General features: G+C 50.4%; 1 protein-coding gene across 1 annotated transcript in view; it reads right to left on the bottom strand.

Annotated features, from left to right (window-relative positions):
• The window catches only part of SH3RF1 (SH3 domain containing ring finger 1), a 145,022-nt gene that overhangs the window by 23,531 nt on the left and 100,419 nt on the right, over positions 1 to 21,072 (bottom strand). The window contains exons 2-4 of the mRNA XM_024750518.1: positions 19,104 to 19,379; positions 18,194 to 18,289; positions 2,739 to 3,041 (exon numbers count right to left, since the gene is read on the bottom strand). Of these exons, the coding sequence (XP_024606286.1) occupies positions 2,739 to 3,041; positions 18,194 to 18,289; positions 19,104 to 19,379 (675 nt within the window). The remainder of the gene's footprint in view (positions 1 to 2,738; positions 3,042 to 18,193; positions 18,290 to 19,103; positions 19,380 to 21,072) is intronic.

Raw genomic sequence — 21,072 nt, 5'->3', positions numbered from 1 at the left:
CGGGCCCCGCCCCCGGCGGGGGGGGGGGGGGGGGGGGGGGGGGGGGGGGGGGGGGGGGAAGAAGCAAAGAGGAAGGAGTGGGCGGACCTTCTTGCTTCCCCTGAAGCTGCTGGCAACACAAAAATGCTACAAAGCACTGAACATCACGAATCACTCCTGCAGCTGGCAGCGGGCACAGACATCGAGGGCGCGGCCAGGAGAGCAGACAGACGGCTAGCTGCTTGTGACACCACGTGCTTTACAGACGCCCATCGCAGACATCTGTGCACACCTGCGCTGGGGACCTGCCTGACGGCACAGCCTACAAACCACCTTCCAGTTCTCACATTTGACGGTGCCAGAGTCACCGATACGATAACAATCAAGCTGTCTGCCCCCTTCTGTCCTGCAGGATTTCGACGTGACAGTGCGATCTCTAAGCGCCATCCGGAAACACGAGGACGAGCCCGGACAGGGGAGCTGAACCGGAGGCGACATCACAGTGGCCTGACCACCTCCGCGTGGCTTTCGTTCGGGTGCGAGAGGATGAATGTTCACTGCTGCAGGCCCCGTGCTTTGGATTTTCTTATCAAAGCAACCAAACCGCGTGAAGCAAAAGCAAGAAGGACACGAGGCCCAAAGCAGGAGACACATCCAGCCTAGGGCCCATCACATCTGCAGCAGGTCCACCCTGGGTTGGGCTGGGCTGGGCTGGTCCTGTTTAACCGTGGCCCGTAGTGCCCGGGGATGGGCCCAGGACCCGGGGCCGGGCGTACGTGCCGGAGCCGAGGCTGGAGAACCCAGGCAGTGCTGCAAACCTCTCTCATCTCTTCTAGAAATAACTTCTCCCTGAGGCAACATGTTAGCACTGAGAACAGAACCTGTTAGAACACGGGGAGGCTGTCTTCATGGAAACAGAGAGGAGCCCGTTTCCTCAGCTACTGCACCCAAGACACAAACAGCCCCGCCCTCCCGTGCCCACGCCCAGCGCCATGCCCGACACCGGGGTCTCTGGGACAGACGCTGGGTGACCCGCCTTCCCCTCCACCTTCTCCACGGCCACAGACGGCTGTCCACACCTCCAAGTCTGTGCCCTGCTGAGCCGCCCCGAGTCCCAGCAGAGGCTCACCTTTTATTTCAAGAAAACGTCACTGTGAATGCTGCTAAGGTCACAAAATGAAAAACAGTCCTGCGACCCGATTTTCCATAGGGAAGAGCCCCCGTCACCAGCCCCTCCGTCAGAGCCTCCCTCAGAGAGGGACCTGCAGCTTTGACCCCTCCAGGGGTCACCCCCCTCGTACTCCTTGCTCAGACCTGGAACGGGTCTATTTCCACAGGCTTGACCCCTTCCTGGTTCTCCTCTATACACTGTCCAAATGACTCACTCACTCAACACGTGTTTATGCTGCTTACCGCCTGTCTGACGCTTGGGAACAGCAGTGAACACACGAAGCCCTCTGCCCTCTGCCCTCTTCCGTGTGTGTGCGTGTCCATGTCCTACTTCCCCTGCAGGGTCACGTGCCACGGCCTCACCACCTAAAATAATGCCGCTGGGCCACAATCCCATTTAGAAACTACGAGATCCAGTGTGGACCTGCAGGACGGGGTCAAGTGGCATTTCGATAACCTTGGTAAGGAATGCCAAACGCTGCACTGCACATTTTTATTCCGTGGTCCAGAACAGGCATGCATCAACCTGTGTAGTATATGTTTGTTTTTACAAAGCACAGTGGAATGTATATAAAACCTGCATGAATTTTAAGATGAAACACAAGACTTGAAAGCAGTGGCTCCCGCTGCGGCAGGCTGCTCAGGACCCGGCTCTCTGGCCTCTGGTGGTAGAGGACACAGCTGTCCTCTGCCTGGGTAACTGCACCTGCCTGTGAGCTGGGTGGCCCCCCGGCCCGGGGCTCAGTCTGCCCACAACTAGGGTCTGACGCACAGAAGCCTATGTCTTCTCCATCCTGGGTCCACGGTGCGTGCACGGCGCCCAGAGCATCTGTAAGAAGGCACTCGAGACCTGTTTGCCAGATGAATTACCAACGTTCCCAATCATCGTGTGTATTTTTATTAACACAAGAATAACATGTAGCTATGTCTTAAGGCCATGCAAAGTCTTGATGGACTAACGAGTTAAAAAAATAGGGGGCTTCCCTGGTGGCGCAGTGGTTGAGAGTCCGCCTGCCGATGCAGGGGACGCGGGTTTGTGCCCCGGTCCGAGAAGATCCCACATGCCGCGGAGCGGCTGGGCCCGTGAGCCATGGCCGCTGAGCCTGCGCGTCCGGAGCCTGTGCTCCGCAAGGGAAGAGGCCACAACAGTGAGAGGCCCGCGTACCGCAAAAAAAAAAAAAAACGCTAGGCCAACTTCTAGTTTAAACTCAATGTTTCTTCCCGTCCTTTCCCTGTAACCCTGCCTGGAAGCCTAAACACCACGGTAAGTGACACAGACGCAGACGGCCACACACTCCACACTGTGGCCACGGCACCTCCAGTTTGGGTGGAGATGAAGTTTCAGGGGGCGAGAAGGCCCCGTCCCGCTGAATGGGGGCCTGGTGGGGAAAGCACTCAGCATGACTGGAGTCATCTTGTAATTGCCGCTCTGCCCTTTGGAGGTGACTGAGCCAACCTGGGGATGTCCAGGCTGGTCCCCCCGGCCCCCGCCATTTCCACCCACAAATGCAGAGGGCTTTGCCCTGGGAGAGCTGCTGTCCCCCGAAGGCTGACACCACGGTGGCCCCAGGGCAGGGCAGTGCAGGTACCTGGGAGGGGGCGCTGCACGAGAGACCAGCCAGCTCGCCGATGCGCGCGGCGGCCGTGGGGTTGCTGGAGCTGATAAGGACCGGGGGGCTGATCTCCACGGAGTGGCGCTGCTGGGTGGCCTGCGACGTCCTGCCGGCCGTGGTCAGGGAGGTGAACGAGTGCCGCTTCTTCGTGTTCTTCTTGGCTTCAGGCTGCCTGGGGGCCGCGCTGCTCGGGGCAGCGGCCGGGGCGCCCTCCGCAGCGCCAACGCCCCCCGCGGGAGGCTGGTCCCACTCGATCAGCTGCTTGGCCGCCGAGTTAAACTGCAAACCAGCAGAGGACATGAGAAGGTCAGATGACAGGGATTCTCGACACCCTTGTATCTAAAGCTTTCAAGTTTGCGGGTGCAAGTACACCTTTCCTCCCACGTGAGATGTCTTTTCTCTCGATACGAGGACCGCACTGTAGGTACATCACAGAGAGATGCCAAACCGAGGACACACAATTCCAATGCAACACCAGCAAGATTAAGAACATTTTTCTCCCCCAAGAATCTTCAGAATGTCTAACGTTAAACGTTGCCAGTTAACAAATGAAGATTTATTTCGACCCCTGAGGAAATGCAGGGAACAGTGGGGAGCAGGGTGTGTGGTCTCAGGGCAGCCTCTACTGCTTGGTAACAGCTGGGCTCCGTTGCCGGCGGTGACTGCGGGCAGGGCCGCCACCATGAACCTGGCACACTTCCACGGGAATTACCGCCCCCTACCTCCCTGTCCTGTGCGGGGGCCCTCACAGAAGTATCGGCAGAAACTCCTGATTACTTTTACTTTTGAAAATCACGTGCCCGCGATTTTCCTGAGCTTAAGTTTTGAATCATAACGCGTTGAGACCTGAAATCCAAGTCCTACTGCCAAGTGAACTTGGCCTGTTTGAAAAGTTGTCTGAGTGTAAAGTTGGGGCCCGACAGTTTGTCAAAAGCTGCCCACGGCGTTGGGAACGCCAGCAAGAAAGAACACAGGGTGTTTCTGTTCCCTGAGGTCAAATGCAACATTTCTAGAAAGCTTGCACGACAAGCAGCCGCATATGTACTTACCCAGACAGTACAGTAACAGGAAACATCGGGCATAGTTTAACCTCTTAACAACCATGAAGATGAAAAACAATAAGCTCCTCAAAGAGCACTGGGGAAACAGTAAGGATGGTGGGGATTTTCCCATCCCAGCACTTTGCACATGCCTCTTTCATCAAATGCTCTTTTCGCACCTAACTGGTTTAGAACTGTGCCTCCCCAGCCGTGGACGAGGACGTCCTCCCAGAAGGATGGAAATCCTGTCACGATACTGAAAGATGTGAACTTGCTCTGGCACCAGTGGCTCAGGATTGGTGACTGAGCTCTGAAGCCAGTGCTTCCAGATGAAAACCGACTCAGAGGGTTCCTGGGGCCCCGCCGTCACGTGGCCTGACAGCTCTTCTATCACAAGCCTACCCCTCCTTCAGACCGCAGAGGTTCTATCCACGTAAAAACTTTCAAGACTCGCAGGCAGTAACACCCCAGTAATGCCGGGTGATGCCCGAGTGCCAGGGGGAGGGGATCATGACTCCAGCGGGTGTTAGGGACGAAGGGTGGGCTGCTGGGAAGGGGCGGCATCTGGCCCGGAGACCCCGTGTTCACAATGCTGCCTTGGTCCCAAGAGAATCATCTGTCCAAGGAAGCAAGACCATGCCTCTGTTTTCATGGCAGGAGTGGCCCATACCTCGGGACAGAGCGGCAGACTGTGTGGGGCGAGGGTCCTTGTTCCTGCACAGGCTGGGGACGAGGGTCTGAAATTGGAGCAGACAGACCAGTCCCTTCATTGCCCTCACCCCAAACCCACCACCCAGTGAGATGGAAGAGCAGGACTGCGATGCCACAGCTCAGGGGTCTGGGCATGCCTCCTTCCAGGGTGAGCTCACCTTGACGGGAAAGCAAGGACCCGACGGCTTTTCACGGAATTTCAAGGAACTTGTATGAGCTCCAGTGTGGCTTTCTTTCCACGACCTTCTCTAGCCACAACACCCAAGTTCACTGTCCACCCACAAAACAAATTTGTGCCCTAAAACACCTTCCTCCCGGCCCTGGGTGAGAACCAGCTGGTAAGACTCAGGGTGGACACCAGGTAATTCAGTAGCTGGGGCACAAAGCAGGGAGCCGCAGGGTTTGCCGACCTTAAAACTGTGAATGTCCCTTTTTGGGACACCCTGAAATTTAGAAGGAGTTAGTCTTTGAAAAGTATCGGAAGCATAAATAAACACAAGGAAGGAAATAATACTGACATAATAATAGTAATAACAACAGTCATAAGAAGGCAATTTAAGAAACATCAAGATATTTTCTGTGTGCAGCTGGCCTCTTTGCTAAAGAGAATACAGTCTTTTTAAAATACAGTACTTAGGGCTTCCCTGGTGGCACAGTGGTTGAGAGTCTGCCTGCTGATGCAGGGGACGCGGGTTCGAGCCCCGGTCCGGGAAGATCCCACATGCCACAGAGCGGCTGGGCCCGTGAGCCATGGCCGCTGAGCCTGCGCGTCCGGAGCCTGTGCTCCGCAACGGGAGAGGCCACAGCGGTGAGAGGCCCGCGTACCGCAAAAAAAATAAATAAATAAATAAAAAACAAAACACAGTACTTAGATTTTTCTAAAAGAGAGCAAAAAAATTTAATGAGAGCTAAGTTGAATAGTCACTGTTTCATATAAAGCTTTGCAGAGGAATAGGCCTCTAGGTTCTGAGCATCAGAGGCTACACGTAGTAGGTCTGTGCAGAGGGACCTTTTCTAATTCATAACCCACTAGAGTGTTTGTGCCTCAATATGAATGGTTTTTCAATAAAAGGCAAATAAAGACTTTAAAATATATATTACAAAAGTAATACATGTTCATTACTTTGAACAGGAAATAGCGTAGATTTATGCTGAGTAAAAAGTGACGGGCCTCAGCCAGGCTCTGCCTCTGTCTCCCCCGCCGACCTGTTTCCCAGTTCTCTCACACTCGACAGTTTGGAACATACCCCTTCCATGTACTTTCTATGTAGATGTTGTTAACTAAGCACCTGCTTGATTCATTTTAACACAAATGCAGCCAAGCAGCACATACATTCTCTCCTCTCACAGCATCTCATGAAAAGCCCTTCTGGCGAACACAGCAGGCTGGTCGCATGGTACCCGCTGCATCCCCCTCTTGTGCACCCTGCCCGAACAACCATATCTGCAAGGCAAACTCCCAAAAGGGAAGCTGTCAGGTCAAAGTGTAGCCTAAAGCATATTTTGAAGGATAGTGCCTAACTGCACTCCAAAAGTCTGTCAGTTTTCATCATCTCTGAGAGCGAATAAAAAGTCCCTGTTCCCCACATTGTTAACAGGGTTAGGTGTTACCATTTTAAAAAATCTCTATCAGTTACAGTATTAGGTGTTCCCTCTATCAGTTACGGTATTACACGCTATCAATCATTTTTTAAAATCTCTAGGTGTTATCAACCATTTTTAAAGAACTCTATCAGTTGAAGAGGCAATTTGCATTTTCTTTTAATTTGTATTTCTCTACTAATGAGATTAAGCGTTTTTCTTTTCCTAGGATTTCCTTATTCCCACACTTTATCCATTTTTCGACTGAGCTGTATTTTTCTTATAGATTTGTAAGTGTGCTCTACAAGGTACAAAAATCATTCTTTAATATACTATGTATGCATGTATGTATATGAATGTGTATATATCTCCATTAAGTTAGAAACATTGTTCCAATTTGTTTTTTAACTTGATATGTTTGTCATATATACATTTTTCTTGGATGGGCAAATTTATTCACCTTTTCCATTATGGCATCTCAAGCTAACATCATGCTTTAAAAATCTTTTTTCTACAATCATTTTTAAAAATAAAATCACTTTTCTCCTAGTATATTTATGGTTCCTCCCTTTGTCCGTGTCTTTGAACCACGAGGATGTGTAAAGACTGAAGCAGAGACAGTGCGTTCTTTCTTCCAGTGGCCCAGCAGCTTGTATAGCACCCATCCTCTCCTGCCAGCTCTGAAAAGCCACCTTCACAAGCCAGGGTCAAAGGGAGAACCCTCGGCTGCACTGCCAGGCCCAGCGCCCTAGTCCCCAGGGACGATGCTACTGGGTGGAAATTCATGCCACTACCCCTTCAAAGTAGAAATGAGTGTCTGCCTCACGCCACAGTCCTCTGCAAACTGTTTTTACACAAAGGCAACGGGGCATTTGCTTTTCCATCCCCGCAATTTGGGTAACAAGGCTTTTGTTTTGGGATGATCTAAATAAAAAAGCAAGCTTAGTCTTCATTCATAAAAGGAGACTTCCCCACAGCAGAGGAATAAACGGAGAGACTGAAGGCCGTAGTCAGAAGTCTCTTTAATGGATCTGGAGCCTCCCCCACGTAGCAGCTCCATTTAGGCGTCTGTAGAGATGTGCTGAACGAATGAAGACATAAAGACGTGCTGGCCTCTCAGAACCATGGAGGGAAGGGAGCACTGCCTCAAGACCAGCACTGTCCCACCAGAATAGAAAAAGAGCCACAAGTGTGATGTGAAATTTTCCAGTAGCCACACATTAAAACATAAAAAGCAGCAGGTAAAATTCATAACATATCTTACTGAACATACGGAAGATGTCATCCCTTCAGCATGTAATCAGTATACAGTTACGGAGACAGGTACGCCCTCTGTTTGGTATGAGTTTTGCCATCCGCTGGGCACTGGCCTCCCGCCTGCATCTCAGCTGGGACAAGGCATAGCGAGAGGGTCCCCGGAGGTGCATCAGCAGCTCACGGTGCACGCACGGGGGTGGTGGGGGGGAAGGACACCCGTCTCCTGAGTTCATCGACCTCAAAGAACGTGCGGAACGGGAAGGACACCGACATGCGCCTCCATGCCGCGCCTCTGCAGCGTCCTGGGCCCGAACTTCGCCCGAACTTCGGGCTGGCCAGGAACACGGCACTGCCAGCCCCACGCTCGGAGGACCTGCCTCGCTGACCAGTCCCTTACCTTCCCCTCCGGTGGCCCCGGTGACTGGAAAATAAATACGCTAGCATGTTCTTTTCCAGGTTTCTGACTATGAAATGTAAGGGATGAAGGGAGGGAGCACGTCATCGAAAGCCTGAAAGAAGTTTGCTTCAGGGGAGCTGAGGAAAGGACCATTGAGCCTGGAGGTGAAAGGCCCAGGTGGTCTCAGGCCCCCATCCTGGCCGGCTGAGGAACAGCGGGGCCATTCGAATGCCCTGGCTTCAGGTTGACACACCAGGACGGTAACCTCTGTCCTGTGCACCAGGGGGCACGGGGAAACCGCCTGTCGCCTGCGATGCGCCACAAGAATGTGGTTTACTCTCAGCATCACTCGAGGCTCAGCCTGCCCTTCACTTGCCCTGTTGCCTGGGGGGATGCGGGTGCGTGTCTCCTGTTTCTCAGACGTCACATGAGGCTGGCCTTTGCGATCTAGAAAGTCTTATGCCCATACAAGGGACAAATGCCTTTTCTCAACACCAAACAGAAAGACCCCCTTCACAGTCGGCAGAGGCCGAGACCTCAGGTCCACGGTGACCGGAGTTAAAGCTCGGGGACACCTTCCCTCACCCCTACTTTCTCTGAGCGACTGTTATAAGCGGGGCGCAGTGCCGGGCGGGGAGAGAGAAACATCCCCTCGGCTCGGGAGAGAAGAGGTCCAGGGAAGCGGCGCCTGGGTTTCTAGCAGTAATCGGGGGCTGTGCCGTCATGTGTCTGCAGAGCTGGGGCAGGCGAGGTCAGGGGACGCCGGCAGCAATGGTGGACGCTTCAGCGACCTAGGGAGGGTCTCTCTCTCTCTCTCTCTCTCCTCTCTCTCTCTCCTCTCTCTCCCTCTCTCTCCTCTCTCTCCCTCTCTCTCGCTCCCCCTCTCCCCCTCTCTTCCCATTTCTCTCCCTCTCCCTCTCTCCTCTCTCTTTCGCTCTCTCTCTCCCCCTCTCTTCCCATCTCTCTCCCTCTCCCTCTCTCTCTCCCTCTCCCTCTCTCTCTCTCTTTCTTTTGCAGGGAAAGGAAGAAGCAAGCATCATGGCAGGGGTCCCCGTCGCAGAGAGAGTAAAACACGACAGCAGCTGGCCGGCAGCCAGGAGGGCGATGACCGCAGGGACAGCGAGTGACCCTGGTGATTCTGGCAGGAGAGGAGGAGGGAGGTGGCACCGTCACTGAGGGGTGTGCAGACAGCGTACAGCCCGAGGACGGCGAGAGGCTGACCCTCCTCCAACAGGAAGGGGAGCCTGGGCGAGCAAACACTGGAAATGGAAACCAGCAAAGGTGCGCGAATGCAGCCCTGTCTGGGAGAGCAGGTGCGGAGAGGCAGCCCTGACCCCAGGACGACAGAGATGCCAACAGTGACCACGCAGGGAGGGCGGGGGGAGCTGGACCCCGAAGGTCAAGGCTGAAGGGCAGGCCCACCATTACCTCGGCAGCGACAGATCAGTCGCAGTACCCAGGAGAGCACCCAGTGGATGACTTAAAACCTGGGCCAGCTCACTGCCCTGTGCTCCTGGATCTGACAAGACACCAGGTTTGGGGTGTGTTTCTCTCTCACCAAACACACACAGTAAACAAGAAACGTCTGGTAACCTAAAGGATACGATCAACAACACATTCCATCTTCAAGGACCTCGTGAGTAGATGCAGGAAGAAATATACACACATCCATCTCAGGAGGTTAAGAATATGGAACTGCCATTAAATTCTAAGCAAGCATTTGTTGATGTGACAGGACACACGGACAGAAATCCCACGTTGATATGTAATCAGTTAATAAACCGGTAAACGGTATTTCGCCCCCCTCCCCTGGAACCTAAAGTGTTGGGGGCAGCGGGTGGGAAACAGAGAGACCTCCAGGAAGGAATCGGCACAGAAGAGGCCATGCGGTGACCCCACACAGGGGTTTGGGACCTTCTTCCCCCTTCCCGCCTGCAGAGATGCCTGCTCACACACCCGAGAGGCCTGGGGGACAGGCCACTCCACTGTCACCAGGGCCGCTGCTCCACACCACCTCCCGACACCCTTCCTGAAACACGTCTACTTCACTACAGGGAAGCTTCTTCCCAGGAGCTTCATCAAGATGCCACAGATGCACACAAATATGCAGGACACTCATTCTGTCTCTTCCGGGACACAAGACAACCCTTGCTTAATTAAACTGCACCTACTTCACTGCTTTTATTTTGGGGGGGGGTGGGGGGGGCTGCATTGGGTCTTCGTTGCTGTGCGCAGGCTTTCTCTAGTTGCAGCGAGCGGCGGTTACTCTTCATTCTGGTGCGCGGGCTTCTCATTACGGTGACTTCTCTGTTGTGGAGCACGGGCTTCAGTAGTTGTGACACGCGGGCTCAGCAGTTGTGGCTCATGGGCTTAGTTGTTCCACGGCATGTGGGATCTTCCCGGACCAGGGATCGAACCCCTGTCCCCTACATTGGCGGGCAGATTCTCAACCACTGCACCACCAGGGAAGTCCCTACTTCACTTCTTTAAAAAACCTTAGTTACTACCAAATTTAGGGTGTATAAAGCAATGTGATAAAAATTTCAAATAATAAAATTTAAGACCTTAAAATATTGTGGTTTTAACGAATGTGTGATTTTTTTCTTAAAAAAGGCAACCTCAGTTCTTTGAAATTGTTGAACGGTTCATCATTTCTGAAAATTAACCTTCTGCGTGTTCAAACCTGAAAAGTTGTCACTAGTCTTGATGAAAAATCAAAATGAACTAAACACTTCTTAAGCGAAGCTTGGTAATAACAGTGATTCTGTACCAACCTTAGGAAGACTAGCCATCATCACATATCCTCAGAGGCAACTGCAGGGCAGGGGTCTAGGGCAGACACAGGCTGTCTGAGAAAGACCACAATTCACCTCTCAATTACTGGCTGGGTGTCCCTAAACAAGACACTTGTTTAAAAAATGGAAAAATAATTAACTAAATTACAGTTTAGCCCCTAAAACGTTTATTATGCAGTCACAAAAACTGATGGTTAGCGGCACTATAATAGTGTAGAGAAAGGCAAAATCATATGTGTGGTCTCATTAAATAAAGCACAGGGAAAAAGAATGGAAGGATATTTACCAAAATTACATGTGATGGGCCTAAGTTCTTTCTTTCCTTTCCAACTCTTCGGGAATGTGATCATACCACAGAAATAAAATCATTAAAAATGTTTTTTTATCTACGATGTGGCCCCCAGGAAAACACTGAATCCTGTACACACATAACTACACTCTTGGCACGCGCCGGGCTTTAAGATAATGGGCAAGCTGCATACGAGGGAAGTTTGACACAAGGAGAGGGTTGCTCTGTTTTGTTTCTGCAAAGGAGAATCAGGGAAGAATGGCTTCATGAGAAATGATAGTTTTCGTCAGGACCCTGAAGAAAGGGTGAGCTCTCCACAGACACATGGACCAGGAAACATTCCCGATGAGCTGTAAAGGTATGGGAAATTCCCAGGTATGGAATTTTCCAGGAACAATCATCAGACCAACTTAGTGAGGGCCCAGGGGAATGCGGCCAGGCTAAAGAATTTGAGGACTCCTAGGGGAAAGCGCTGCGGACATTAGACACCAACTAGTCATTACCCTTGGCCTCTGCTCCAGGCTCCACGGGACGCCTGCAGGTTTATGTTCTATGAAACTACCCAGAGTGCTGGAAACTGCCTGCTCATGAAGCGAGAAGTCCATAAACATTAACCCATCTCTGGAATCTCAGCTCCCAGAGTGTTTTCCTGATGGAAAACAAAAGGAAACTCTTAAATTGGAAAGAGGCTGCTGCATAACAGATGGGGTGCAAACTGCCCTAAATAAATCCTTACCTAATTTACAGGGCTCCTTTTCCGATTGGGTCTGGCCAGGTTGCCTCGAGCTGTCTGCAGCGAGCAGGGGTTTTTCCTGGAGTCCAGAGACCTGCCTCTGCCCTGAGAAATTCGGAATCCAGAGATCCTCTCCCCTTCCGTCATTGTGGCAAAACAAAATGCAACTATCACTTGCACCAAGCTGACAGCTCTCAGAGGATATGAGGATCCGCAGCGCGGGACAGAGCCCATGGGGCTGAAAGCCCTACTCAAAGCAGGGCCGGTGTAGACTTGGAGGTGAACGAATGTATTACACTGGGCACGGGTTAAGCCTCCGTCATCGGTTCCTCAACAGCAACTCTGGATTTCATTTATAGAAATTAATCTACCTCCCTCACCAGTTCCTCAACAGCAACTCTAGATTTCATTTATAGAAATTAATCTACCTCCCTCACCAGGTCCTCAACAGCAACTCTAGATTTCATTTATAGAAATTAATCTACCTCCCTCACCAGTTCCTCAACAGCAACTCTAGATTTCATTTATAGAAAGTAATTTACCTCAAAAATGGAGGGAGAAAGTGCGGCAACCAACTGCCTTCCTGACTCCCCAACAATTTCTGTAAATGTATTTTATAAAAATTACTTCACTTCAGAATTGAAGGAGCATCTGGAAGCCAAGCAATATCATAATTCTCTTTCCAACTGGCCTCCAATTTTCCTACATTTCTCGTTTAAAAAGAAAAGATTTCAGTGAATTGAACATTTCACTTTTGCATTTAAAAGGAAAAGAATACATCCCAAAATACGAATGACAGAGTATCTTTTTACATTGTTCAATCAGCTCTCTCTGATTAAGAGATCAAAGACGACGATTTTGATCCTCGGTTCTCATTACTCTCCAGAGCAGGGGTCCCCAACTGGCTGAATGCACGGCAGAAGGTGAGCGGCGGGCCAGCAAGCGAAGCTCCGTCTGTATTTACAGCCGCTCCCCATTGCTCACGTCACCGCCTGAGCTCCGCCTCCTGTCAGATCAGCGGCGGCATTAGATTCTCACAGGAGCGCGAACCCTACTGTGAGCCGTGCACGCGGGGGATGTAGGCTGCGCGCTCCTTATGAGAATCTAATGCCTGGTGATCTGAGGTGGAGCCGAGGCGGTGACGCTAGTGCTGGGGAGCGGCTGCAAATACAGATGATCCTTAGCAGAGAGATCTGACGGCACAGAGACCATCATAAATCCACTGCAGACTCAGGTCAAAACCTTCTCAGTGAGTGGCAAGTGACAACAAGCTCAGGGCCCCCACTGATTCTGCATGATGGTGAGTTGTATAACTATTTCACCATATATTACAATGTAATAATAACAGGAATAAAGTACACAATAAATGTAATGTGCTTGAACCATCCCCAAACAATTCCCACCCCACCGCCAGTCCATGGAAAAACCGTCTTCCACGAAACCAGTCCCCGGTGCTGAAAAGCTTAGGGACCGCTGTTCTAGCACAAAGACTCTACGAAGTAAAGTGAACACGCTCTTCTTAGCTCCTTCAAGGGGCACCTTGGCAACTTCAAACCCGACACCTAAACCTGCACCTGTAATTCCCTGAAACACAGATGACATCTCCCAAGTCCCCATGTCCACAGAAAAGGAAGCTATCACCCCGCTGAAGGCTGCTGGTGCCCCGGGAGACCCAAACACGTGACTTTCCGCAGTGAAAGCTGATGACACCATTCTGCTCCCCGGGCATAGAAATATCTCCCAAGATTTGTCTGATTCTGAAAGTTGAAAACAGCAAACCTCTTCACACTTTAAATATCTGCAGCTTATTATATGTCACTGATAACTCCATAAAGTTATTTTAAAAGAATGAGTATCCTTAACAATTAGGCCACCCTACGTCTGCTCAAAGCGAGCCAAAGGAATAGTGTCCAGCAGGTGAAAACTCATGTCAGAACGTATCAAGGAGATAACCCGCAGAGGCTCCAGGATCTAATCCACAGAGTACGGCCACCGTTATTTTAGTCTGGAAAATTCTAAACTAGGCATCACCAAAGATTCACCCAGCTTCATTAAAAAACAATCTCCCTAAAGTCACCGGAGAGACCTTGTGCTTTGAGGATGGTGGGGTCCGGATGTATCACCAAGATAAACTGATGAGAAAATACATGGCTGGGGAGCGAATGCTGGGCGTTCTGGCTGGAAAATGTCAAAGTTGGCCACATCTGAAACCAGTTCATTCCTGATGTCGGCTCAGAAGGTCCTTGGGTTGCTCACTCATTCATTCAACCCATGTTTACTGAGGGTCAACCAGGGGGAGGTGACACGCGGGGACCTCGGGAGAGCGGGTGAACCAGACAAGATGCTGACCCTGGGAGCTCACGTTCCGTGCAGGGCAGACGCTGGGAGACAGTAACATCCACAGACGAGACAACTACAGGTGACAAGATGCGGTGGAGTGATTACGATGACAGCGGTGGTGACGGCCATAGTCCCCCCTACACACCTCTCACTAGTTGCAGGCAGCGCACAGCACCACTGGACGACCCTCACCCTGAGGGCTCTACTATTTTACACATGAGGAGACCAGTCACGCCACAATCACCGATCCAGCCAAGACTGGAATCCAGGCCGTCTGGGCTCCGAGCCCAAGGTTTTCCAGGATCACAGCACCTGGTGGGTGAGGCAAAGCAGGTGGAAGAGGAAGAACCTCTTTAGACGAGGTGGTGAGGGCAGGTGTGCCCACAGAGGTGACATCGGGGCAGCGATCTAAGCCGAGGATGCAGCCCTTCCTTCCGGCAGTTAACTACAGAGCCAGACAGCTGCCTACCAGGCCACGCCCACCTCACGCCACCTGCACACGAGTGCTCACTTTCACATTCTATCTGCAGAAGAGTTGCTAAACAATTTTTTTTGTTGAAAAAACTGGGTGATAGTTTATATGAATGACTGAGAATCAAAATATTGTACGACACATTTAATAAAAATGTATAGAGCTCATAAGCCTACAATACACAACAATGTTTGAAATTCATCCAAAATGCCATATTCAGCGCTTACTTCATTCAAACTTTGGGCTTGCTAGGAATTATGTCATCTTTGTCCCAATGACCAGGAAATGTGAATGAGTCAGCTCTGAATTAATGAGGGTGTTAAAATCGTTCGGTTTTGGAGAAGCCCGATATTTCTGAACAAAAAAAAATAGCAAGCTACTGATTCCTTTTTAAAAGCGCACTCACTCCTTGACAAATACACCCTTTTGCACATATCCTGACACGGTGTCTCCAAGAGTCCCCTGGGTTTCTCCAAGAAACATCTATCTTCCCTACAGAATAGAACCCACAGCCTCGGGGCTCTGATGGGAGAGTGTCCAGGGGACACTTGGTGATCAAGGCAGGAGACCCCTCATCTTTACAGAGACCCGAGGGGCAGAATTCAAGGACATTCACGTGGCCGTTCTCTCCCTAGTCACCCCCAGCCAGACTCTCCTTCTCTGCTCAAACTCTGAAGAAATCTGGTACTTTAATCGGAGGTCATGTGTCAGCAGGTCACCGTTTTCTCACCTCCTGTGATACAGATAGGGAGCCCGGTGCACAGTCCTGGTGCTGGAGGGGAAGGCGGAAGGGAGGTGGGGAGCAGGGATGGGAAGGGCACAGCACCCCACCACTGCCTCTCATGCCCTGGGTCCCCCGACTCAGCTCTCTGCTCAGCCACCACTGACACTCAGCTCCCAACTCGACCCCAGAGGTCCTGCTCCAGGCCTGCATCCCACCCCCTAGCCCATCCTGCTCAGAGTTTCTGCCCCAGGCAAGTTCCACGGGCATCTCCACGAACCAGCCACCCAGCAGGAGTCGGGGTTCCAGCTTCCGCTGTGACAAGCCCAGATGCCACTCTGCAGACTCAGTTCTGAACTCACTTCCTCACAAGATGTGGCGCTGAGATTCTCTTATAGGACCACTGCTATCCTCTGGGTCACGGTCCGATCTGAGCTCCAAACCATGGTGCACAGGACACAGCAGGGCCAGGCCCTCTGAGACACACCATCACACACAACCTTCTCACACCTTGGGGGGTAACAGTCTGGGGGAGCAGCACCATGAAAAAAAGCAAAAGTGGGGCTTCCCTGGTGGCACAGTGGTTGAGAGTCCGCCTGCCGATGCAGGGGACGCGGGTTCGTGCCCCGGTCCGGGAGGATCCCACGTGCCGCGGAGCGGCTGGGCCCGTGAGCCATGGCCGCTGAGCCTGTGCTCCGCAACGGGAGAGGCCACAACAGTGAGAGGTCCGCGTACCGCAAAAAAAAAAAAAAAAAGCAAAAGCACCTAACACTGGTGGAAACCTAAATGTCTATCTACAAGGTATAAGAAAATAACTTGCAAGTGGATTTTTGTAACACAGTCTGTTTTTACAGTGAGGTATGGTCTGGACCCTAAACGGGTTTACAGAGCAAGAGAAAGACATGATTCAGGAAAAAGCCCCAGTTTTTGATTCCCATGGTTAGCTGGCTTCACTCCACGTGAGGCTGCCCTGTAAGACAGTCTACGCTTTACATGAACGGCTGAATTTCGGTAGGTTGCTACTGAAATCTGCCACCCCTTCGTCCCCTAAAGGCTGAATCCCCATGCTAATCCCCAGGTGCCAGAAACTTCCATCCTATGGCCTGACATCCAAGGGAAGCTCACGGTCTCCCCAGGAGAGATGATTTGTTCACCTCGTCTCAACTGGCAAAACTGTGGTTCAAATGAGGAAAATACTCTTGCGAAAGAAAAGAGGCAGAAGAATGAAAGTATTTTCCACTTGGGCAGAAGTTTATCTTTCCAACCGAAGTCAGAGTAAATAATCCTCATGACTCAAGTGACTCTCGGTGACTCTGGGTTTGCCGTGGGTGGATCTTTTATGCCTATCACGCAATTCTACACCTGCCCAGTAACAAAAGCACAGCAATCCTCTTCCACACCTCACACGCCAAGTGCTAGCAAGTAGGATCGCTAATACCCAGCGAGCAAAGACAGGCTCTCATGACTAAGCTTGCGGTACCCACACGCCTCACTGTAACGATTCAGATGCTAGGGAACGCGTGTAACTTTTTGTGACCGCAGTTATAATATGTAAATAATGTGCAGGAAGGATTACCTGAGAGCTAAGAATTTTTTTTCTACTGTTTACTTTCAAAGGAGGAAAAAATATTTTAATAAACAGGAACACCTGAAGGATACGGATAAACTTCAAGGCTTTTACATGGTCTGAATTACCTTTCCACAGATTCACGGTAGTCCAGGGGAGTTCTACTAGGAAAACATTGGCCATCTCACAGTCTGTGGGGAGACTGAACGCTGGCTACAATGACACAATTTGTCACTTTTGTCCTCAGAACCACGCCAAAATAAATGCCTCAGATGAAAAGACGGGAACACAAGTGGCGTGGGTTTTCTTTTTTTACATCTTGAGATACATGCTTTGACATCTCAAACAAGAGAATTACTTTCAATTTCCCGATCTGTGCTGTCTCTTCCTTTCTGGCCTGTGCACACGCTGGTTGTGCGGCATGGGTGTCCTTTCTGCCATAACAATGCACCTTTTCCATGCGCATTTACCCAGGACACAGACATCACTAAGAAATCGCTTCTTCCCAGAAGCCTTCTGTGACCTCAGCTAACCTTGTACGGTTGTTTGGGCTGGTCTTTCGTTCTTTGAAAATCCCTTCAAATTTTGTTTTTGACATGAAAGTCTCATGACTAAAGGACATGAAAGTTTATGATAGGTATAACTGATTCACTTTGTTATAAAGCAGAAACTAACACACCATTGTAAAGCAATTATACTCCAATAAAGATGTAAAAAAAAAAAAGTTCATGATATATGATGTAATAAGGCTGAATGTAACTTCCTAGTTCATTCTTAATTTGTGTTATTCTTTAAAATAATACATGTTACTTTACACATATTCCTAAAAAGTCTTCGCTGAAGACTTCGCTGAATCGGGTTGGCCATGCCTTTCCGAGTAAAGCTGGTTAAAGGGGGCAGCGTGGCTAGTTATTGCTGGGATGGGTGAAGGCGGTTCATTGCTTATTTAACGTTTTCTGGAGGCTACCGTACAAATCACTGTCGCAGTTCTGAGACGTGGGGCACGTGGAAGAACGCGTAAACAGACAGAAACACGCATCTCTCACCTTAGGCGGGACCTTCACCAGCCTCTGACCACACAGCTGCCGACAGAAAAGAGTGGCTGCAGACAGCACAGGGACCGGCAGGGAGCCCAGGGTCCCACTCAACAGACACACCGATGCTCTTAGCAGGGGACAAAGTTCAGAGTTCAAACGTTTCACAGTCTCCTGGTCCTCAGGAATTGTAGGGCAGGGTAGAGGAATTCCATCCCAGGATTTAGAACAGGTGCATTCCTGGGGCTTTGTGCTATGAGGGCTTTTTTTTTTTATTAATCGATTAGGTTTTCGTCTTTCTCTTTCTCCCCCTAGGTTTATTGAGACATAATGGACATGTAACACTGTATCAGTTCAAGGTGTGCAACAATGATGCGATGCAGGTACATACTGAGAAGAGATCCTGAGGATTTCTGAATACTCAAATTGCACACTGAAGACTGACTGGCTAAGCAGAACACTAACAGAACTGACGTTTCTACAGACTGACTTACCTCAACGTACGAAATTGGAAATATGCCTATTTTGTCTGCCAGCATGCCTTCAGCCCAGTTTTCGTCCACTCTGCGGATCACAGTCAGAACGTCATCCTGAAGAAACAATGAACGTTACTCTACCTCATCCCAGGAAGCTCGCCGCCTAATTTTCTTTTCAATATGGGACTCAAGTCGTAAGAGTACATGAGTAAAAGTTCCATGACGTGTCTTCAGCTTGTGAATGGAAGAAGCTGATGAACTGAATGGTAATTACCCGTCAGCTTGGCATCCCCCATCAGACCAGACAGCTGTAAACTACCAGCCCCTCCACCGAGGGGCTGACGGCTGAATTTGTTTAGACCCACAAATTGCAACCTCAAATCCCACCCAGGCCCCCTGAACCCCTGGTCCAGATAAATTTTCAGGTTCTTTTCACTTTTTCTCTGATAATACACCAAATACCCATTTAAGTGCACACCCTACTGTTTTTCTTTACCAAAAAAACAGAACATTCTGCTCAAAATCCCAAAGCATTTTATCAATTCAGTAGATATAGTCTTGTGTGCTTTGCAGCAAAGAAATTTTCATATAAAATAAGGAAGTAATGATGTTTCACTTTGTTATCCGTAATTCAGGGAATTAAAATCCCCGAGTGGCGCGCACACACCCCGAAACGTAGCTCAGAATTACATTTAGGCCCTAAATACGAAAATGATACCACACAGCACATCAACCAAAATTATCTTTCACAGAGAACAGTCTGTGCACAAAATGACTGTCTTTGTGACTCTGAGAAGCCTGCTTCCAGATATTTTTAGAAGCACAGTGAGACAGTTCACATGAAACTATCATATGTTTTTGCACAAGGAAACAGAAGCCATAGTCCATGCAGCCAGGTACAGAGAAGGAGATGCTGTTCTCACTTTACCTTTGCAAACGGAAGGCAGTCTTTGTCGGCTTCCTTGTCTTTAACTTCAAAGTCATAAAGTGCTTTGCACTGAGGCGGGGGCTGAGGTAACGGTTTGATGATCTGCACGAAGTTGGTGGGAAAGAAGCCATGGACCCCGTTGACCTCCCCGTGGTACCAATTTTCATCCACTTGTCGTCGCAAAATGATGATGTCACCTTTGCTGAATTTAAGGTCCCCGGGCTCTTTGCCTTCGTAGTTGTATAATGCTTTGGCACATGGTAACTGAGGTATTCCCTAAAGGAAAGAGAAGAGTTTTAATGAAAGAATGGTCCCCAAATGTCTGAAAATCCAACTGTATTATCATGGTTGTTAAGTCAAGGTCAACTCCACACTTCGCCCTACAAAGAAAACCTCACATTAAAAAACTGTATACGGGGCTTCCCTGGTGGTGCAGTGGTTGAGAGTCTGCCTGCCGATGCAGGGGACACGGGTTCGTGCCCCGGTCTGGGAAGATCCCGCGTGCCGCGGAGTGACTGGGCCTGTGAGCCGTGGCCGCTGAGCCTGAGCGTCCGGAGCCTGTGCTCCGCAACGGGAGAGGCCACAGCAGTGAGAGGCCCGCGTACCGACAAAAATAAACAAAAACTGTATACGTATGTGTCACCAAGAGCAAACAAAACAAACAGGAGACCATCCCCGGCCCCTGAGCTGGCATTCTGTTCCTAAGGTTAAGTTAGTGGGGCTTTTGCCTTATTTGGGGTTTTTAATACATGGAAGTGCTGCTGTGTCTGGCTTCCTGGCGTAAAACTCAAAAACTCATAAAAAACTTAATTTCCGCTATTAACTACTTTACTCGGCAGGATAAATGATAAGCACCAAAAAAAAAAAAGAAGAGGAGGAAAAACTTAGAACAATTCATTCATTTACTAACTGCTCTTACGCTTGACAGATAAGCATCAGAGTTTGGCTTTTGGGGAAAACGTTTCCCACGGCATTCACTGTGGGCAGCAGCTCTTTCTCCATCGTGGACTCAGGGATGAGCTGGGGCCAACTCTGTGCCGGGGTCTGGAACGGCCACTCAGAGGTCATAACCCGTGATCATGCACACATAGCCTTTACAACCTACATACGACCGCTCCCCCTTTACTCTTTCCTGCCTAGAGAGCACCGTCAGGCTGAGATGCTAACAGACGGGGTTTTGGATGTGACCACACTGCATTATGGTTTTAAGTGACGGCTTTAACACGTGCGTGTGCCCCCAGGCAATCTAATCACCAAATGGACTGGATACGATACTCCCTCTCTGGTGGCACTGGAGGTGCCCTTCCTGAGCATTAGGTGTCACTCTAAGATGACTTCTGGCCTCTCCGGGTCACGGCTGCCTACCCTTGATTCCGAGGATAAACGGCACGTCAAACACCCGAAGTAATTCACTGAAGGAGATTCCTGAGCTCCTGCTTTTTCCGTACTGACTCATTTATTCATCATCCGGAAAACATTTATCAAGCTTTCCCTTTTTCCCAGGTGGTGTGCAAGTGCTGAGGACTGAAAGAGGGACAGGCACAGCTGTTCCCCTTAAGAGACAAGGCTCTAGAAGTCGTTAGGCCAGAGGGCAGGGACTGAGTGACCCGGGGACGCAGGGACCGAGCTGTGTCAGCAGCAGAGGGCAGAGGTCTTGGGGTGGAGTGGGTGGGAAATGGAAACACTTTCTGGAGGAAGGGACCCATGAGCCACATCTTCAAGGAGACAAGAGGAGCCAGCAGGAAAGCTGGAAAAGAAGAAAGAAAGAAAAGCAGGGGCGCTGGGGGCAGCACCCCCAAAGGCAAGGAGCACACGGGGCAGAGGGACCGGCTTGACGGAGAACGCGATGCTCAGGAGGGAGCAGGTGTGTGAGTGCACACAGGTGGGCAGGCAGCTTACAGGGGCCCCGAGTGACAGGCTGAAGCGTGTCAACTGCTGTGTCCTTCAGGCAGCACCAGGCTGGAAGAAC

The sequence above is a fragment of the Neophocaena asiaeorientalis genome, unplaced genomic scaffold (genome assembly GCF_003031525.2).
Source record: "Neophocaena asiaeorientalis asiaeorientalis breed wild unplaced genomic scaffold, Neophocaena_asiaeorientalis_V1.1 scaffold180, whole genome shotgun sequence".
NCBI classification, from domain to species: Eukaryota; Metazoa; Chordata; class Mammalia; order Artiodactyla; family Phocoenidae; genus Neophocaena; species Neophocaena asiaeorientalis.
Note: the sequence above shows the minus strand (reverse complement) of the source record. Positions and strands in the feature narration are given on the sequence as shown.